Source organism: Fringilla coelebs (genome assembly GCF_963513975.1).
Source record: "Fringilla coelebs genome assembly, chromosome: 28".
Classification (NCBI taxonomy): Eukaryota; Metazoa; Chordata; class Aves; order Passeriformes; family Fringillidae; genus Fringilla; species Fringilla coelebs.
In genome coordinates this window covers 1,064,311-1,084,191 of record NC_140054.1, presented here as the reverse complement: position 1 = coordinate 1,084,191, position 19,881 = coordinate 1,064,311, and the positions used below count along the sequence as shown (strand labels likewise).

The window sequence follows — 19,881 nt, the reverse complement described above, 5'->3', positions numbered from 1 at the left end:
GGGCTGTGTCCCCTGCCTGTGTCCCCCATCCCTGCCCCTCTGTGTCCCTGGGGCTGTGTCCCCCATCTCTGCCCCTCTGTGTCCCCTGCTTGTGTCCCCCATCTCTGTCCCTCTGTGTCCCCTGCCTGTGTCCCCCATCTCTGTCCCTCTGTGTCCCTGGGGCTGTGTCCCCCATCTCTGCCCCTCTGTGTCCCCCATCTCTGCCCCTCTGTGTCCCCTGCCTGTGTCCCCCATCTCTGTCCCTCTGTGTCCCTGGGGCTGTGTTCCCCATCTCTGTCCCTCTGTGTCCCTCTGGCTCTGTGGGCAGTGTCCCTGTGGCCTGTGCCCCTCTGCCTGTGTCCCAGTGTGTCCCCCTGCCTGTGTCCTCTGCCTGTGTCCCTGCAAGCTGTCCCTCTGTGTCCCTGTGGGCTGTGTCCCTTGGGCTCTGTCCCTCTTGCTCCTTCCCTGTGGCTGTGTCCCCCTGCCTGTGTCACTGTGTCTCACTGTGACTGTCCCTGTGTCCCCCTGCCTGTGTCACTTAGGCTGTGTCCCTCTGTGTCCCTGTGGCCATGTCCCTAATGATCTGTCCCTCTGCCTGTCTGCTGTGCCTGTGTCCCTGTGCCTGTGGCTGCCAGCCCTGCCTGTCCCTCCATGTCCCTCCAAGGCCCCTGGCCTTGCCTGGTGCCACCGTGCTGGTGCCACCTCTGAGCCCACAGCCATTCTTCAAGTCCTGTTTCTCACTTTTCAGTGAGTTATGGTGTGACACTTCCCAGAATCCTGGGATCCCTGAGGCTGGAAAAGCCCTGCAAGGCCACCAAGCCCAGCCTGTGCCCTGTCCCCACCTTGTCCCCAGCAGAGCCCTGAGTGCCACCTCCAAACCTCCCTGGGCAGTTCCAATGCCTGACCATCCTTCCCATGGAGAATAATCCTCCTGATATCCTAAACTTCCATGGTTTAGCATTACCTGCAGTGTGTGAGTGCACAGCCATCCCAGGAGCTCAGATTTATCCCAAATGAAGCCATTTGGAATGAAATCTGCCTTGCTGCCAACCCTGTGCCTGCTGCTCAGGGGCAGGCAGCCCTGGGACAGGGAATATCTTCATTTTCCTGCTTTTAAAGGTCACATTTGCAGGGCTGTGAACGGCAGTGGATGGAGAATAACAGGCTTTAGATGGGGGGTGGGGCTGAGGGGATTTTAATTTCCTTCAGTGGCATTTGTTGGGGTTACTTGATGAAAAAGCCCAGGTACAGCTAGAGAAATGAAATCCTGACTGACCCAGGCATGGAAAAGCTGACATTTATTTATTTTGAACAATGTCAAGTATTCAAATGCTAATGAAGCTTTTTTAAAATTATATTTAAGCATCCTTGACTAAACCAGACTGATTTTTCTGTAAGAAATGGGAATTTGTGTGAGGGAGCTGCTTTGACCTCCACATGCACGGAATCAACACAAACAGCTGGAATAATCCTCAGGGATGTTAATTTCTAGGTTTAGGAGCCACTCAGAGTCATTCTTTTAACCCTAAATCTGTTTTAGTCCAGAAGAAATGCTAAAGATAATTAAATAAAGATATCTGGCAAGGGATACACCCAATTTATCTGTGGCAGCAGAAGAGCCCTGGAATTGTTAATCCATAACAGAGAGTTGTGTATTAAAAAAAAAACCAAACAAGTTATTGTTCCTAACATTTCTTACTTTCTTTTTCCCATGGAGCAAAGCCTTTGGATAAAATGCAAATTAGATTATCAGTGGGACTGTCAAAAATAGCTCAGGGTTGACAGCTAAGTGGGCCTGAGTGAATGTGATTTCAGCTGTGATCCCAGGCTGCAGGAAAGCCTGGAAAAATGGAGCCAGGGGCTGTGGGAATGGCTGCTGATTGTGGAAAACAGCAGCTTGGGATGGGGCTAAACATGGGATTTTAAAAAAGTTTTTATTTTAAAAACTAAAATTGAAAAGTGTTTTTAACAGTTGTGTCAGTAAAGGGTGAAAGGGATGAAGCTGGACAGAGAAGGAGTGGTTGGAATTGGAGCTTCTCTGCTCCTTCTGCTGGGCACAGGAGTCATTCCTGCTGGGAATGGGGAGCCAGGTTGGATTTGTGCTTTGGAGAAGCTGAAGGGGTTCCTGGAGTGGAACAGGAATGTGAGGGACTGGAGCTGAGCAGCTGAGCCAGGAGCAGTTGGAGATGAGGTCCCTGTTATGGGCAGTGGTGGGATGTGGGCAGCCTTGGGGGGAATGCTGGACATCCACTTGGAGAGGAGAAAATGGTGAAATCATGGAATCCTGGAATGGTTTGGGTTGGAGAACCCTGAAATCCCACCCAGTGCCACCCCTGCCCTGGCAGGGACACCTCCCCCTGTGCCAGGTGCTCCAGCCCCAATGTCCAGCCTGGCCTTGGGCACTGCCAGGGATCCAGGGGCAGCCACAGCTGCTCTGGCAATTCCATTCCATTCCCTCCCCACCCTCACAGCCAGGAATTGCTTCCCAGTATGCCATCTAACCCTTCCCAGGCAGTGGGAATCCAGTGCTTGCCTTGTGCAGAATCCCCCTGGGAACTGGGGAACACAGCCTGGATTCCAGGAATTGTGTGATGCTGATGCCTTGTGCAGGCTGCCCTAGGACAGAGGCTGGACTGAGCTAAAGAATAAAGCAGGGATTTATCCAAAGGATCTCCTCCGTGGATCCACCCTGGGCAGCACCAGAGCCCAGCCAGGGCTGCACCCAAGATGCACCTGGGGGAGTTGGTTTGACCCAGGGGATGGGTGTGACCCCACTCAGGTTCCTAAACCCTGATTTGGGCAGGATGTGGGGAGGAGCTGGGGCTGTGCTGTTCATGGAATGTTGAATTTGAGTTTGGAGTTTCACTGCAAGGGCAGGAGCAGGACACAGGGAAGGGCTGGAGCTGTGCTGTTCATGGAATGTTGAATTGGAGTTTGGAGCTTCACTCCAAGGGCAGGAGCAGGACACAGGGAAGGGCTGGGGCTGTGCTGTTCATGGAATGTTAAATTGGAATTTGGAGCTTCCATGTGGGAGCAGACATGGGGAAGGGCTGGAGCTGTGCTGGAGGGCTGGGATGGAGAGCAGGGCAAGGGGCATTTTTCATGGCTTCATTTCTGTCTCCTTAAATCCCATTTTTTTGCTGCTTTTCCCCTCAGATCCGGCCCCACATCGCCACGCTGCGCAAGTACACCTACGGCAAGCACATCCTGGCCAAGCTGGAGAAATACTACATGAAAAATGGGGTGGATTTGGGGCCCATCTGCGGCCCCCCCAACGGCATCATCTGAGCAGGGGCTGCTCCAGAGGCACTCCAGGATCCCAGGAACCCACCAGGAATCCACCCCAGAACCCACCCACACCACCCGCCACGGTTGCTAAAAAACACAAACAAACAAAACCCACAAAAAAAAAAAAAAAAACAAAGAAAGAAAAGCAGAAAAAAAAAAACCACAAAAAAAAAAAAGAGAAGCCTTTGTAAATTTCTTTAATTTTATTATGCATAACATGTACTAATTATTTTTTTTAATTAACTAATTGCCCTGCTGTTTTACTGGTGTATAGAATTCTTGTACATAGGTCTCAGATGTACATGGAAGGCCACATTTTTGTTCACTGTTGTATCTATATTCCAAATGTGGAGACTTTCAGGGTGGCTGGTTCGAAGACAACAAACAAAACAGGAAAAAAACCCCTGTTTTTAATTCATCCTTTTTAGCAAATACCTTTTTTTGGGGTTTTTTTTCCTCCTTTTAACCCAAAAATCAGCAAGAAGTTGGAGTTTTAGTTCAGTGACACCACTGATAGAAATACTAAAAAGAGAAAAATTCAACTTGCTAAAGTTTGGTTTTAAACAAAGACACCAAAATTCTGTTTTGGGGACTTTTTAATGGCTTTATTTCTATTTTATTTGTGACTGACATGCTGAAGGAGGGAGCTTAGCTGGCGTTTTGAGAAAACACCCAGAGATGATCTAAAAGTGGAGGATTTTTGGGGTTTTTTTATGCCCACTCCTCTGTTCACCTGGAGAGACACAATTTGATTATTTAGCATGAGGAAAAACAAAAAAATCCAACTTGGCTTTGGTCTTGCTTCTATAAATATATAGTGTATACTTGGTGTAGACTTTACATATATAAAAATTTGTAGTATTTTCTTGTTTTGATGTCTGATCTGTATCTATAATGTACCCTAGTAGTGGAACATACTTCTGACTGTACAATTGTACATTTGTAAACCTCTGTAATGTAAATGTGGAGAAGTTTGAATCGACATAAAACCCGTTTTTTGGTAAGAAAACAGGAAAAAAAAAAGAATTTAGCAAAACCTGTGCATTTCAGTGTATATTCACACCTTTTATGGTCGTAGCATATAGTGTTGTATATTGTAAATTGTAATTTCAACCAGAAGTAAATTTTTTCTTTTGAAGGAAATGTTCTCTTTATACAGCCTAGTTAATGTTTAAAAACAAAAAAGGAAGAAAAATAAACTGCTTGGTTTTATTTGTCACCTAGTTGGACGGTAGAGATCCTTTCTAAATGTTCTACAGACCTGATTCAGTTCCAAATAGTGTTTTTTTGAATCTTACAAAGTAATGTTTTGCTTCTTTTGTGACAGTAAGAAACAAAAAGTGCAAAAGTACAGCCCCCTCCTAGTTTTCCTTACAATCAGAGCCCCTTTTCACCTTGTAAAGTGTGAATCACCTCCCCCTTTTTTGTACAGAAGATGAACTGTATTTTGCATTTTGTCTACTTGTAAGTGAATGTAACATACTGTCAATTTTCCTCGTTTGAATATAGAATTGTAACACTACACGGTGTACATTTACAGAGCCTTGTGTATATTTCCAATGAACTTTTTTGCAAGCACACTTGTAACCATATGTGTATAATTAACAAACCTGTGTATGCTTCTGCCTGGGCGACTATTTTTTGTAACTCTTGTGTAGATTGTCTCTAAACAACGTGTGATCTTTATTTTGAAAAATACAGAACTTTGGAATCTGGCCCGGGGTTTCATGGAATTGTTTGTTGGAGTTTGGAGCCTCAGTGCAGGGGACCAGGGGAAGAGCTGGAGCTCTGCTTTTCATGGAGTGTTGAAATGGAGTTTGGAGCTTCACTCCAAGGGCAGGAGCAGGACACAGAGAGCTGGGGCTGTGCTGTTCATGGAATTGGAGCTCCAGTGTGGCTCCAGGACACAGGGAAGAGCTGGGGCTGTGCTGTTCATGGAATTGGAGCTCCAGTGTGGCTCCAGGACACAGGGAAGAGCTGGGGCTCTGCTGTTCATGGAATTGGAGCTCCAGGGTGGCTCCAGGACACAGGGAAGAGCTGGGGCTCTGCTGTTCATGGAATGTGGAATTAGGAGCTTCCATGTGGGAGCAGGACACAGGGAAGAGCTGGGGCTCTGCTGTTCATGGAATGTTGAATTAGGAGCTTCCATGTGGGAGCAGGACGTGGGGAAGGGCTGGAGCTGTGCTGGAGGGCTGGGATGGAGAGCAGGGAAAGGGGCATTTTTAATGTCATTCAAAAGTCATTTTTAATGGCTTTATTTCTGTCTTTTTAAGCCTGATGTGCTGAAGGAGGGAGCTGAGCTGGCGTTTTTTTTTGGGGGGGGGAAAACACCCAGAGATGATTTTAAAGTGGAGGATTGGGGGCCCATCCTGAACAGGCTCCCCGGGGCACAGGGATGGGGGATTCTCCTGAGACCCCCACCTGCAGAGCTGCCCCAGCCCTGGAGCCCCCAAAATGAAGGATTTGGAGCTGCTGGAGAGAGCCCAGAGGATCCACGGAGCTGCTGCAGGGCTGGAGCCCCTCTGGAGCCAGGCTGGAGAGCTGGGGGTGCTCCCCTGGAGAGGAGAAGGCTCCAGGGAGAGCTCAGAGCCCTGGCAGGGCCTGAAGGGGCTCCAGGAGAGCTGCAGAGGGACTGGGGACAAGGATGGAGGGACAGGAGCCAGGGAATGGCTGCCAGTGCCAGAGGGCAGGGCTGGATGGGATCTTGGGAATTGGGAATTGTTCCCTGGTGCTTCTCCAGGCTGCTCCGTGGAGCTGATGGTTCTACCCCCACTCACCCCTGCTGCCCCCATGTTGTCCTGGTGTCCCTTATTCCCACAGTTCCCTATTTAGGGAAGCTCCAGCTCCCCATTCCTTTCCCTGTGTGAACAGAACCCCGAATCAGCCTCTCTTTCCCCCCAGTCTCCCCCATTTGCAGCAACTGGGACCATCCCTATCCCTTTGCTGCACTTTGCTGCATTTAAAATCCCTTTTCCAGAGGGACATTTGGGGAATGCTGATGAATCTGGGAACTTGTGGAGGCAGGGTCACATGTGGCCAAGTGATGGAGGGCAAGAAAATGCCCATTTTTACAGAAAATCACTTATGTTAGCTTAGCACCTGGAAAGGGTGGGTTTGAAGCCCAGACTCTTCCCACATCCCATTCCCACCCCTCAGCAGGGCCAGCACCCCTGGGACCCCACTCTGGGATTGATCTGGGATCCCATACTGGGATTGAACTGGGATCCTGTACTGGGATTGATCTGGGACCCCATACTGGGATTGATCTGGGACTCTGTACTGGGATTGATCTGGGACTCACACTGGGATTGATCTTGGACTCACACTGGGATTGATTTGGGACCCTGTATTGGGATTGAACGGGGATCGATCTGGGATCCTGTACTGGGATTGATCTGGGATCCTGTACTGGGATCAATCTGTTCCCAACTGGGATCAATCTCTTCCCACAGTGGGATTGATCTGTTCCCATCCTGGGATTGATCTGGGACTCACACCTGGACTGATCTGGGACCCTATATTGGGACTGACCTTTTCCCACCCCCTTGGTGTTAAATTCAGCAGATTTGGGGTTTGACTCTGTTTCTATCCAGCATTTGAGGCCACCCCGTGCCCCAGCATGGCCACCAAGGGCACGGGCACTCGAACTTTGGGGTTTTGGAGCTCTTTGGGTGTCTCTGAGCTCTTCACCACCTCATTTACCTGGTGGTGCCTGTGGAGCTCAGTCAGCTGCAGGTTTGGGGACAAATATGGTGAAAAAGAGGGAGAGAAATTAATTTTTGAATGTTTAATTCAGCACTGAGCGTTCCGTTCAGGCTGCAGAGGAAGGGAGCGTGCCCAGGCTCTGTGTTTGTTTCCCCAGACTCCTGCGGGTCCGGGGTCAGCCCTGGCACCGTTCCCACCCCGAGGACTTCGGGAATGGGATCGGAGCTGCTGGCCCTGCCGGGTGACAGAGGGGACACGGCGGGGGAAGGACACGGGGGCTCCGTGCTGGCCCTGCCTCGGTCCCCCCTGAGCGCGGCTGGGGATTGATTGCTGCTGGAGAAGGGATGTGAAGGGACCTGTCACCTCAGCCGGGACCTGTCACCTCAGCCGGGATCCCCCGTGCCGCCCTCTGTCCCCTCGCACTGCCCAGAGCCGAGGGGACACCAGGGGACGGAGCTGCCGCTGTCGCCGCGGCCGCGGGGGGACAAGGCCCCGCTGGCAGCGCCCTCCGCCCGCCCCCAGCTCCTCCTGTGGGGTCCCACAAACCCCCGGCACCCTTCAGGGGCCACGCCTGGGTGCCATCCCTGGGTGGGGACCCGCGGGGACGCTGCGGCCCTGGCCCGGTCCCTGCAGGGGTGGCGGCGGCCACGGCGGGGCGGTACAGGCCCAGCAACGGGCCCGGGCCGGCGGCGAGCGGGGCCCGTGAGGGGACGGCGGCCCTGCCCGGGGACACCTCCCTGCCCGGGGACCCTGTGTGGGGACAGAGACCCTCCCTGGGGACACCTCCGTGCCCGGGGACCCTGTGTGGGGACAGCGGCCCTGCCCGGGGACACCTCCGTGCCCGGGGACCCTGTGTGGGGACAGCGGCCCTGCCCGGGGACACCTCCCTGCCCGGGGACCCTGTGTGGGGACAGCGGCCCTCCCTGGGGACACCTCCGTGCCCGGGGACACCTCCGTGCCCGGGGACCCTGTGTGGGGACAGCGGCCCTGCCCGGGGACACCTCCGTGCCTGGGGACCCTGTGTGGGGACAGCGGCCCTTCCCGGGGACACCTCCGTGCCTGGGGACCCTGTGTGGGGACAGCGGCCCTGCCCGGGGACACCTCCGTGCCCGGGGACCCTGTGTGGGGACAGCGGCCCTCCCTGGGGACACCTCCCTGCCCGGGGACCCTGTGTGGGGACAGCGGCCCTGCCCGGGGACACCTCCGTGCCCGGGGACCCTGTGTGGGGACAGCGGCCCTCCCTGGGGACACCTCCGTGCCCGGGGACACCTCCGTGCCCGGGGACCCTGTGTGGGGACAGCGGCCCTGCCCGGGGACACCTCCGTGCCTGGGGACCCTGTGTGGGGACAGCGGCCCTTCCCGGGGACACCTCCGTGCCTGGGGACCCTGTGTGGGGACAGCGGCCCTGCCCGGGGACACCTCCGTGCCTGGGGACACCTCCCTGCCCGGGGACCCTGTGTGGGGACAGAGACCCTGCCCGGGGACACCTCCGTGCCTGGGGACCCTGTGTGGGGACAGCGGCCCTTCCCGGGGACACCCCGGCCCCGGGACCTCTCCTGGGGACACCTCCGGCCCCGGGACCCTCTGTGCTGAGTCACCAGCCCTGCCTGGGGACATCCCCGGCACCGGGACCCCGTCCCTGAGACCCCCCCGCACCGGTGGCCCCCAGCTCCATGATCCCCCTGCAGGGGACCCACCTGTGTCCCCGGGACCCCCCTGCCTTGTGACACCCCCGGCCCGGGTGTCCCCGGTGTCCCTGCCACTCCCCGACCCCAGCCCAGGCACCGCCTCCGCCCCAAAGCCACCTCCTGTCCCCCGACCCCCTTTCTCCCGGACCCCCCATGGCCCCAGGGACACCCCCAGACCCCCCTCTCTGGGACCCTCCCTGCTCCGGGGCCATCCCCCCACTCTGGGACACCCCCCGGTGTCCCTGGGATGCCCCCGGGACCCCTGTTCGCCCTCAGCCTCGGGGACCCCTCCCCACCTTTCCCTGGGTTTTGCCTCCCCCTTTCCCACTTCTCACTCCTTCTATAAACGCACTTTAAAAAAAATTAATTTGGATTCTGCTAATTACAGGACAATTAAAACCCAAAGGAGTCACTCAGGTGGGGTCCCCCAGAGCCCCCCCGATGTTTCCCACTCCCCCCCGGGTGTTGTCTGAGTTTCCAGCCCCGGGGCAGGGGAGGATCCTCAGGAGGGGATTTGTGGGGAGCCGATCCCGGCTGCCCCAGCCCGAAGTTCAGCTCCATTTTTGGCTGGATTTGGCTGATTTTCCTTCCTTTGTCCCAGTAACCTCCCCTACATCCCCGAGTCCCTCCCGGGCTGTATTTTGGAGGTAAATGAGGGGGTTTAGGAGAGTCCGAGTCTATTTTTAGGCCCCTGACAGAAAAGGAGGAATTCCACCTGTGGAAATGGCTCATTCCCATCCCATCCCAGCTCACCCGCAGCGTCACCACCCCCAGGGGTGACCAAACCCCCAAATTCAGAGCGGAGCCACTCCCGGGACACCCGGCAGGTGTGGGGGTGTCACTGCCATGGCCCCGTCCTCTGATCCCACCGCCATCCCGGGCTCTGAGCGGGGAAACTGAGGCTGGCTCAGCTGTCGGCGGGAGTGACTCCCGGAATACCCGAGGATTTTCCCCTCCCATCCATCCCTGGGTACCCCCCACGTGTCCCAAACACCACCTTGGGCTCCCCCCATCTAATCCTGGGTGCCCCCAGCTGCCCCCAGACTCTCCCACCTCCCCCTGGATCTCCCCGATCTGCCCCAGATCCCCCCCCCCCACACCGGGGCTGCCCCCAGTTTGCCCCAGCGCACTCCTTTACCCATCCCAGTGCACCCCATTCACCCCAGCCCCTTCCACCTGTCCCAGATCCCTCCCCATCTGTCCCTGCTCACCCCCCAGTCTGCCCCAGGTGCCCCCTTCCCATCAGGCTCCCCCCATTTAATCCATAGCCCACCTAATCTACCCCACTTCCCCTTTACGCCCCCCAGCTGTCCCCTCCCAAGGTCCCCCAGTCTGCCCCAGACCCCTCCCAGATGTCCCCATGGTCTCCCTCATCCACCCCACATCACTCCTTATCTATGCCCGGGTCCCCAACCTGCCCCCACATTTCCCCCACGCTCCTCCCCATCCACCCCAGGGTCCTTCCAGTTTTCCCAGACCCCCGCCCTCCATCTGTCCCCCAAGGTCCCCCCATCTACCCCAGGGTCCCCCAGTCTGCCCCAGACCCCTCCCATACGTCCAGGTCCCCTCCGATCTACCCCAGGTCCCCCTAAGCTCCCCCCATCCACCCCAGGACCCCTCAATCCACCCCAGCCCCCTTCGGTCCCCCCCAGGCTCCTCCCCCGTCCCCCCCGTCCCCTCCCGCTGTCCCCGGGCCGGGCCGTGCGGGGCCGTGCGGGGCCGGGGCGGGGCGGTGGCGGCGCGGGGGTGGCGCGGCGGGGCCGGGAGGGCGGCGCGGCGGCGGCGGCGGCCCCGCACCCAGCGCCCGCACCCACCGCCCGCCTCCCGCGGGCGGCGGCAACAAAGGCCCTTCCCCGCCCCCGCCGCCGCCTCCCGCCGCCTCCCGCCGCCGCCGGCAGCGTCCTTGCGGCAGGAAGATGCCCGGGGAGGTGCCGCCGCCGGCGCCCCGGGGGCTGCGGAGCCTCCCGCTGCTGCTGCTGCTGCTGCTCAGCGCCCGCGCCGCGCTGGTGAGTGCGGGGGCACCGGCGGGGGGCACGGCCGGGGGACACGGGCACCGCCGGGGGGCGGCGGGGACCGGCACCGAGCGGGGGGTGAGGGGAGGGATCGGCACCGGGAGGGGGCTGCGGGGACCGGTGCAAGGCGGGGGTCAGCGGGGACCGGCACAGGGAGGGGTCAGCGGGGACCGGCACCGGCACCGGGAGGGGCAGCGGAGCGGGGACCGGCACCGGGAGGGGCAGCGGGGACCGGCAGCGGGGACCGGCACCGGGAGGGGCAGCGGGGACCGGCAGCGGGCGGCACCGGCCCCGCGGATGAGCTGCCGTGGGCAGGGGGGTGGGACCGGCCCCGGCATCGCGCGTAGATCGGTACCGCGGGGGACGGGGGTGTGTGCTGTGGCACCGGTACCGTGCACGGGCCGGCCCCGGGCAGAAGCATCGGTCCGGAACCCGCCTCTGTACCGTGCGCGGATCGGCAGCGGGCGGGGGGCGTGGGGTCGGCAGCGGTACCGGGGTGGACCGGCACCGTGCGGGGTCTGGCTGCGGCAGCGGGCAGGGGGGCAGCACCCCCGGGGACCGGACTCAGCTCGTGGGGTCCCCCATCTCCCGAGGGGCTCCGCTCCCCGCACCCTGCCCCGTGGCAGCCCCTCGGTGCCCGCAGAGCCCCCCCGAGCCCTGCAGGCGCTGCCCCCGGGGCTGTCCCCTCCCCTGCGACCCCCCGGGCGGTGCCGGGCAGGGTGGCGGCCGTGGGGAGGGGGCTGCGGGCAGCCGCCGTTTGAAGGTCGTAGCGAAACACGCCTTAAAAACCACCCTGAGGGGCGGAGAGGGAGGAACCCCCCTGCTGCTGCTCGGGGGCAGCAGGAACTTGCCCCCCCGTCCTTCCCCTCCGCCTCCCCCTCCCCTCGTGCATCCCCAGCCCCGGCGGGGCGGGGGGCGGCAGACGCAGCCCGGGCTGCGCAGGCAGCGCCCGCTCTTCCCCCTCCGGGTGGCCGAAGGAGAAGGGGTCGGGGGTGCTTGTGGCACTTCCAAAGCTGCTGCTCCCCCCGGGATCCATGGATCTCAGGGATCCACGGGAACCTCCCTGCCCCGCCGGCTCCCTGCCCCGAGCCCGGCGTTGGAATTTGGGGGATTGGGGCGCTGTTTTTTGGGGGATGCTCTCCGGGAAAGAGCCTGAGGATGTTTTTCTCTCCCAGACCTGGAGCAACGGGAGAGGGTGGTGGGGTGGAAGGCTGCTCCTCCTCCTCCTCTCTTGAAGAGGGGAGGAAGCCCCCGGGCCTGGCTGCTGCATTGAATCGCCCGGAGCTCATCCCCCTCCTCCCGGGGCTCTGGTTTGGGGGTGCTCCGGGCTGGCTCCCCCATTTCTGCACCAGGGGTGTTCTCTCTGGGCTCTCCCAGCCGCAGCTCTGCCCCTCTGGAGCAGAGACACAACTTCAGCGTCTCTGAGGGGACCTGAGACGCTCCTCCAACGCCTCTGGCGAATTTGCACGGATCCAAGGGCACTTTATCCAGCCCGAAATTCCCTCTGCCATGGATTCTGCTCCGCCGGGAGCTCCCTCCGTGCCCGGTGCCCGCGGTGCTGAGTGGTGAGTGTGGCTGTGCCGGTGTCCCCAGCACCCCTGGGGGTGTGGGGCGGCTCTGGGGCGCTCATCCCCTCCCAAAGGAGCATTTCCCCTTCGCTTTTGGGGAGGTGGAGTTGCTGGTTACTGGATGAGGCTGTTGGCGTTTCCCGGGGGGATTTGGCCGTTTAGGGGCGGCTGTGGGGTTGTTCGGTGCCGGGCTGGAGGTGATGGGATGTGGATGCTCCCGAGGGCTGGAGGAGCTGCTGTCTCCACCTGGATGGGATCGAGGCCTCTCCTCTCCCCTCTCTTCCCTCTTCAGTCCTTCGTTCTCCTTGGACAGACTCAGCTCCTCCCCTGGGCCACCGGCAGGGAAGCGGGGGCTTGGCACAGCTCCGGCACGTCCCTGACGGGGGGATGTGGACGGATTTGGGGATTCCTGTTCCCTCAGTGCCGGATCCTGGGCCCTCCCAGGGCACCTTTCCCTGGAGCAGCGCCCGGAGCGGTCCTGGCTGCTCGGAGGAGCCGCGCTGAGCGACCCCAACCCCGCAGGCCCCGCACCCGTGAGCCCCCCGGGCCGGGTCCCTGTGACGGGGACGGGGCACGGCTGTGACACCTCCCCGGGACTCGATGCCTCCCTTTGATCTCCTGCAATCCGTGACCCCTCTCGGCCCGGCCTTTGGGGAAGCTGGGATGGATCCCCTTGGGATCAGTCCCTGTAACCCTTTACATGCCAGCGTGGGAGAGCCGGGGGACAGGGGCTGCTCCTCCTGGTGGGCTCCATCCCTGCCAGAGAGGTTTTCCCAACAGTACCCTGGACAGGTTTGGGCTTGGCTGTGATTTCCCAAGGCTCCTCCCTGGTCCTGCCTCATCCCTTTGGAGCTGGATATGGACCATGAGGAGAGGGGACAAGGGACACCCAGGCTCCTGCATCAGCCATTCCCGGGGCAGGGATGGACTCAGCCCCTGTGGGACACCCCAGATTCCCAGGAGAGGCTCCCCACCGTGCAGGGGGGTGTGCAGCCAGACCTGAGTGCCCCCCCGGCTCTGGGGTCCCCTTGGTGGGGGTCAGGATGCTTTGTTGTGGCCCTGGCTGCTGTCGGAGCCCGGCTTAGGGATCAGCTCATCACCTTAATTACCGAGAGCGTTGATTGGCCCTTTCCCCAGCGTTGCTGGGGTGGCCCTGGGGCCGGCCAGGTCCTGGCTCTCCGTGCAGGAGTTCGAAGGGTGCTCTGGATTTACCCCTGGGTGGTTTCACTGTGGAAGGGCTTCCCTCACTCCCTGCCACCCCCGAGATGCTCCCCTGGCTCACTCCAGAGGGATGATGAGGGACACAGCCCCCAGAGAGGCCCTGCAGGGTTTTTGGGGTGAAGCACCTCCTGCCCTGCAGGGATCTGGGGGGGTTCAGCTCCGCACAGCTCCGGGTCCCACCAGGGCTGGGGGGCCACAGGACACCCTCATTCCCGTGATGATTTCCAGTGTTTTAGCCTCTGCAGCTCCCTGGTTTCCAGCCTGACCTCGGGGCCATAGGGGAGGGTCTCTGCTGAGATTTGGGGGTGCTCTGGGGTTTGAGGGTGCTCTGGGGTTTGGTGCCATGGGTTTGCAGGACACAGCCTGGCCCCTAGGGGTGGGTTGGAGCTCTCTGGTGTGAGCTGGAGTCACACAGGGTCCAGCCCAGCCCCGTTTGTAGGGTCAGCCCAGCTCTCTCAGTCCAGCCATGCTCAGTCCCAGCTCCTTCCTCTTTCATGGAGAAATTGAGGAAAAAAATGTATCAATAAATAAAAGAATGGGTCCCCAAGGGTCCTCTGGCCACTGTCACCTCCTACCCTTGACTGGGAGCAGCGGCAGTGACGTCCCCGGCTGTCCCCAGGGCTCCTTTCCCTCGGGAGATGTGCGGCAGCCCCGGGAGACGGCAGCGGGGGCTGGGGAATGCCGGTCCCGGGAACGTGAGCCGGGTACCAAACCCTGCCGGGCCCGGCGGGGCTCTGGGAACCGAGCACTCCTCCCTTCCCGAGCCCTCGGAGGCTTTAACCCAGCTCCGGTGGGTTCTGTCCCCGTGTCCCGGCCCCTCCCGGCTCTCCCGGGGCTGGGGCCGGTCCCAGCCTCGCCTCCCGCCCGGCTCTGGGTGGGTTTTGCCGCTGTTCCGCTCCTGGAGGCTCAGTCCCGGCGCTCTCGGTGCTCGGGAGATGGAGAGCGGGGATTGGAGCCCTGCAAATGTGGCTGGGCTCTCCTGGGCCCGCGGGGATGCGCTCCCTGCATCCTCCCTCCCCTCCTCATCCTCCCCAGCCAGCCCGAGGCTCCGAGGCTCGGGAGCTGCTGGAGAAGGGTTTCTCCTCAGGAAGGGGCCGTGGCCCTGCCCGGTGTCACCCCGGCCCCGCTGGTCCCTGCCGGGCTCCGGAGCCACCGCCCGGCTGTGGAGGGAGGAGCGGAGCCCTCCCCGCGCCCTGTGCTGTTCCCGGCTTCTCCCTCTTGTTTTGTGCCATTCCCAACTTTTCCCTCTTGTTTTGTGCCATTCCCGGCCTCTCCCTCTTGTTTTGTGCCATTCCCTGTTTTCCACCCATGGTTTATGCCATTCCCAACTCTTCCACTTGAATTTTGTGCCTTTCCCAACTCTTCCACTTGAATTTTGTGCCATTCCCAACTTGTCCCTCTTGTTTTGTGCCATTCCCAACTTCTCCCTCTTGTTTTGTGCCATTCCCAGTTTTCCACCCATGGTTTGTGCCATTCACAACTTTTCCACTTGAATTTTGTGCCATTCCTGACTTCTCCCCTTTGTTTTGTACCATTCCCAATGTTTTGTGCTATTCCCAATTTCCCAGTCATATTTTGTATCATTCCCAGCTTTTCCACCTGTGTTTTGAGCCAATCCCAGTTTTCCACCTGGGTTTTGTGCCATTCCCAGTTTCCCACCAGAGTTTTATGTGATTCCCAGCTTTCCCACCCATATTTTGTGCCATTTCCATCTTTCCCACACATTTTGTACCATTTCCAGTTTCCCTCTCCCGTGTTTTGAACCATTCCCAGTTTCCCACCCATGGTTTTTGCCATTTCCAGTTTCCCACCGTGTTCTGTGCCATTCCCAGTTTTCCACCTGAGTTTTGTGCCAATCCCAGCTCGTCTTTTGAGCCATTCCCAGTTTCCCCACGTGTTTTGTGCCATTCCCAGTTCCCTCCCTGCTGCGGGCAGGGTCCGGCGGTCCCTCCCGTCCCTCCCCTCCTTCGGCTCCGGGGCAGCGGAGCTGGAACCGGGAGCTTTGTGTGGCCACTCCTCCCTCTCTCCCCATTAATTAATTTGACATTTAAGCCGAGCTGCTCGTGCAGAGCTCTCCGTGAGCAGCTCCAGGACAGGAATTCCAGCTGGGAGGGGGGGACGTGGCCGGATCCAGGCAGAGGAGGCTCCTGGGGGGCAGCACCTGCCCCCCAAACTCTGTTTTGGGGCTTTTTGTGGTCAGGAAGGAACGAGACGTAGCTGTGGGAAGGTGAAAGCATTTCTAGAGCTGGTTCTTTCAAGGATTTTTATTAAAATTGACTAAAAAAAAGTTAATTCTGGGCTGGTTGAGCCAGCATTGAACCTGAGTGTGGCTCTGTTGAAGGGACAGCACCGATCTGGGGCGACCCAAACCTCATTTTTCACCTCGGCATCCCAGAGCAGCTCCCAGCTCCCTCCAGGCTGGACTGGGACGCGCTGGGATGGGCTGGGATGGACTGGGACATGCTGGGATGTGCTGGAATGGGCTAGGACAGACTGGGATGTGCTGGGATGGGCTGGGACGTTCCCTCTGCCCTGCCCACGAGGCCGGCTGTGTTTTCATCTCTGTGGCCACACAAAAGCCTCTCCCTCCTCCCTCAGCACAGCTTGGCCACGGCTCAAACTCTTTCTTTTGAGATAAAAATAACAGCAACAACCTCAGGGCTGCTGTTTCTGCCCTGGCTGGGGGAGAAATTGGGATTATTTTAGAAAAAAAAGGGGGAAAACCTCAATGTGGGGGAGCCTGGGTGCAAATCCCCCCTGGCTGCAGGCCCAAAGGGGGACCTGGAGTGGGATGGAGGAGGCTGGAGCCAGGGAAAACTGGGAAAAGCTGGGAAAACTGGGAAAAGCCTCATCTCCCAGGCAGCACGGAGCACAACTTGTTGGCAAAACACTTTGTTTGCCAAAAAAATGATGTTTTCTGGAGGAGGAGGAGGAGGAGGGGAATGGAGCCGGTTCAGGAGCTGCTGAGGGAAGGGGGGGCCTGGCTGAGGTTTGGGGGGGTTGGGAGGGAAACTCAGGCAGCAAATGTCAAAAGTCCAACACAGGGCTGTGTTTTGGGGCAAGGGAGTGGGAGTTTGGGGCCAAAGTGGGCATTTTAGAAAGAAAAAAATCTTATTTATTTCTCATTTCTGCAAGTTAAGCTGGAAGGGAACAGAAAATTGTTGTGTTTGTTTCCCTGCCCGAGCAGCTTTCCCTGCAGAGGCAGCAGGTCTGGGAGCACACAGGGAGCTTTGCTTCCCCAAACTTGGTGTTAATCCACCATTCCCAGCTTTTTCAAGGCAAGTTTGGGCTCCTCACAACTTTTCCAGGTGCTGGGAATGGCCCTTGTGTCCCTGCAGAACTTCTCCATGTACCCAATGAAAACCAAGCAGAAAAATTGGGATAATGTGATATTTTCCCACATTGTGGAGGTTTTTCTGGGGAATGGAATCATCCAGGTTTTCCCTTCCCCGGGCTCCAGTGCCAGGTGGGGGAGATGTGGGGATTTCCTGGAGCTGGGATCAGGGTCTGGAGCTGGAACCACACCTGGGGTGGCCTGGACTGCCCCAAGCCCCGGATCCAGCCCAGCGGGAAATCCCGGAGCTGCCGGGAGGGATCCTGCCCCCGGGGGATTGGGGGATGGAATGGGGGTTTCAGGCAGCTGGGACCCCCTGGAGGCAGCCCCGAGGGTGAGGTTCCCTTTAGGGGTGATTTTGGGGTGATTTTGGGGTGATTTTGGGCTTTGGTGCCACCGCTGCCTTTGTCACCTCCTCCTCCAGAAATAATCCAAGATTTCATCATTTCCTGCCCAGCTCAGTGCCCCCCACCCTGAGCTGTGTGGGGGCTCTGATGGGCACTAATTAAGCTCTAATTAGCCCCCAGTGGCAGCAGGGCAGTGCCCTCTGTGCTGACAGGTGTTAATTACCCTGGTGTTAATCAGGGAGAGCACTCGTGGGGATACTGGGGGTCCATCAGGGACTCCAGGGCAGGGCACTGGGATGAACTGGGATGAACTGGGATCCTGGGTGGGGTTTAGTGCCCAAGGAGCCTCTTCACGCCCCCCAGGCTCCTCTGGGATTTGGGAATCCCATCCCACTGGGACACCTGGGGTCTGAAATCCCAGAGCCACTGAGTTCCAGGGCTTTGTTTTCCCCGGAGGAGCTGTTTCTCCTCATTTCCCAGGAATGAAGTGGTGCAGGTGGGAGCTGGGATGGGCTCCCCTGGATCTGGGCTTGGGGGATGGCTCTGGGTCTCGGGATCAGCCTCTAGCTGTGGATCCTGGGATCAGGGGATGGCTCTGGATCCCGGGATCCCCCTGTGACCTTGGCTCCCAGGACTGCCCCATGGCCCTGGGACAGTTCCTGCAGTGTTGGGGGCCCAGGGCTGGGCAGGATCCCCTGGATTTTGGGGTGTTCCCCGTGCTGGAATTGGGGTGGCCCCACCACTTCTCCCCCTTTGCTCTCCTGCCTTTAATTTGGTTAGTTATTTAGAATTATTTGTAATAATTGGGATTAATTATTCCCCCTTCACCTCTGCATGGCCAGGCCCTGTTAGGGTGTCCCCAGGTGTCCCACAGATGTCCCTAAAGCCACTGGGGGGATGCCCAGGGGTGCAGTGGGACGATTCTGGTGGGATCTGTGGCTGGGGTGCAGGGATGGGAGCAGATCCTGGATCTGGAGCATCCTGAATCCCTTTATTTCCCATGGCAAGAACTCTTTGGCAGCCAGCCAGGAGGAGGAGGAGGAAGGAGAGAGGGAATCCACTGAGGGTGGCACAGCTGGGTGGGCAGGGAGGGACATTGTCCCTCACAGGGATGTCCCTGTGTCCGTAGGGATCCCCTGATCCAAGAGGAGATGGGAATTCCTGGGAACTCCTGGCAGTGGATGGGGCTGCAGGGAGCAGCAGCTCCAGGCCCTCTCTCCCAACCCCCACAGGAGTTTGGGGCTGAACTGGGACTTTTTGGGGCTGCCTGCTCAGGGAGCTGCTCCCAGCCCTGCAGCACCGGGGAATTGTGCAGGGAGGGGATCTGGGAGGGGATCTGGGAGGAGCATTCCCATGGGCTCTTCTGTGCAGGTTCTGACCAAGATTTGGTAAAAATCCTTCATTTCTGTGAGGGTTTGGGGATTTTTTTTACAAGGAGTTTTTTGGCTGCTGGTCCCAGCAGCCTGGGGTGAGGCTGAGGGTCTGCCTGGGACCATCCCAGAGGAAGAGGAGTCCCAGGAACCCGACTGAGGGATTTTCCTGCCGGTTTTCCTGCTGATCCCACCCCAACATTCCCAATTGCTCCCGCCAGCTCCTGCCAAGGCTGACTCTGTGATCCCAGTGCTGGAACTCCTGGATGAAAACATTCCCAAGGCCCAGCCAGGCAGCTGCTGATGCTGCCAGGGGTTCCAGGGCAGGAAGGGGAGTGGGATTGGGATGCAGAGCCGGCTCCCAGCCCGTTCCCATCCCTGCACCCACCCCTGGATGGAAAGTGGCTGCTGCCCCTGGGCCTCCCCATCCCCCTCTCCCCCATCCTATCCCCTCCCTCCAGAGGAGTTTTCCCCAGGTCAGATCAGGGTGTGAGGAGCAGGGATGGGAGAGGAGCTGGGCTGGATACTGAGGGCTGGCAGGAAGGGACCATTTAATCCTTCCTGCTCCACTTTGGATGCTCCAAGGGGTGAATTCCCCATTGCCAGAAAATTCTTTTGGAGCAACTGGATCTGGAGCAATCCTTTTGGTGCCTGGATTTTAGTGAGGAGCTGCAGAGCAGCAGCTGGGCTGGCCCTGAGCCTCTCAGCCTCATCCTCTTTGCTCTGGGTTCGGCCTTAAAACCCCAAATCTGCCTCTGGCACAGGTGGGATTCCCACGGGATCCGGGATCGGGGCTGACCCGGGCGGGGCTGGCGCCCCAAAACCCCAAATCCCTGCTGCAGGCAGGCCCGGATCCCTCCTCAGCGCAATTCCAGCTGCTCCCAACGCTCCAGCCGGAGTTTGCCTGCAGCTATAAATACCTCGGAGCGCAGCAAAGCCCCCGGAGGGTTTAGGCTCTATATTTAGGTTCCTGCAGCACAAAGCCATATTGCACGGAGGCTGGGCAGTGGGATCTCCTTCTAGGAATGGAGGGGAGGAGAGGACAGGAGCAGAGGGGTGTGATGGAACCTTTCCATGTGGATCCGGGGCTGGATCCTCCCCCTGCAGCCGCTGTCCCGTCCCGGTGCTCCAATCCGGGCCTTTCTTCCCCTGAACCCCAGCAGAAGTTGCTGCCTGAGCGTGGAGGGAAAGGGACATCAAACATTTATAGGCCTTGTGAATCGTCAAGGAAATGCCTGGCTCTGTTAAAATAGCAGCAGCAATTAGAGGAGAGGGAAAAAAAAAAAAAAGAAGCCAAACTCCACATCCACAGCTCGTGTGTTTTCCCAGCGTTCTTCCGTCCTCAGTTGGGGTCAGAGCTCCGGGCTGG

At 58.8% G+C, this 19,881-nt stretch overlaps 2 protein-coding genes across 9 annotated transcripts in view; both read left to right on the top strand.

Annotated features, from left to right (window-relative positions):
- PUM1 (pumilio RNA binding family member 1) overlaps positions 1-4,983 on the top strand; it is a 91,418-nt gene extending 86,435 nt beyond the window's left edge. For all 7 annotated transcript variants that reach the window (XM_084222643.1, XM_084222645.1, XM_084222642.1 and 4 more), the window contains one exon: positions 3,136-4,983. In XM_084222643.1, coding sequence (XP_084078769.1) covers positions 3,136-3,267 — 132 coding nt within the window. In that variant the 3' untranslated portion in view covers positions 3,268-4,983. The remainder of the gene's footprint in view (positions 1-3,135) is intronic.
- A 5,555-nt stretch (positions 4,984-10,538) lies between these two features.
- Positions 10,539-19,881, top strand: part of SDC3 (syndecan 3) — a 47,030-nt gene continuing 37,687 nt past the window's right edge. For both annotated transcript variants that reach the window (XR_014616788.1, XM_084222467.1), the window contains exon 1: positions 10,539-10,666. Coding sequence is in view for 1 of the 2 variants with exons in the window: in XM_084222467.1 (XP_084078593.1) it covers positions 10,577-10,666 (90 nt within the window). In the remaining variant the exon portion in view is untranslated. The remainder of the gene's footprint in view (positions 10,667-19,881) is intronic.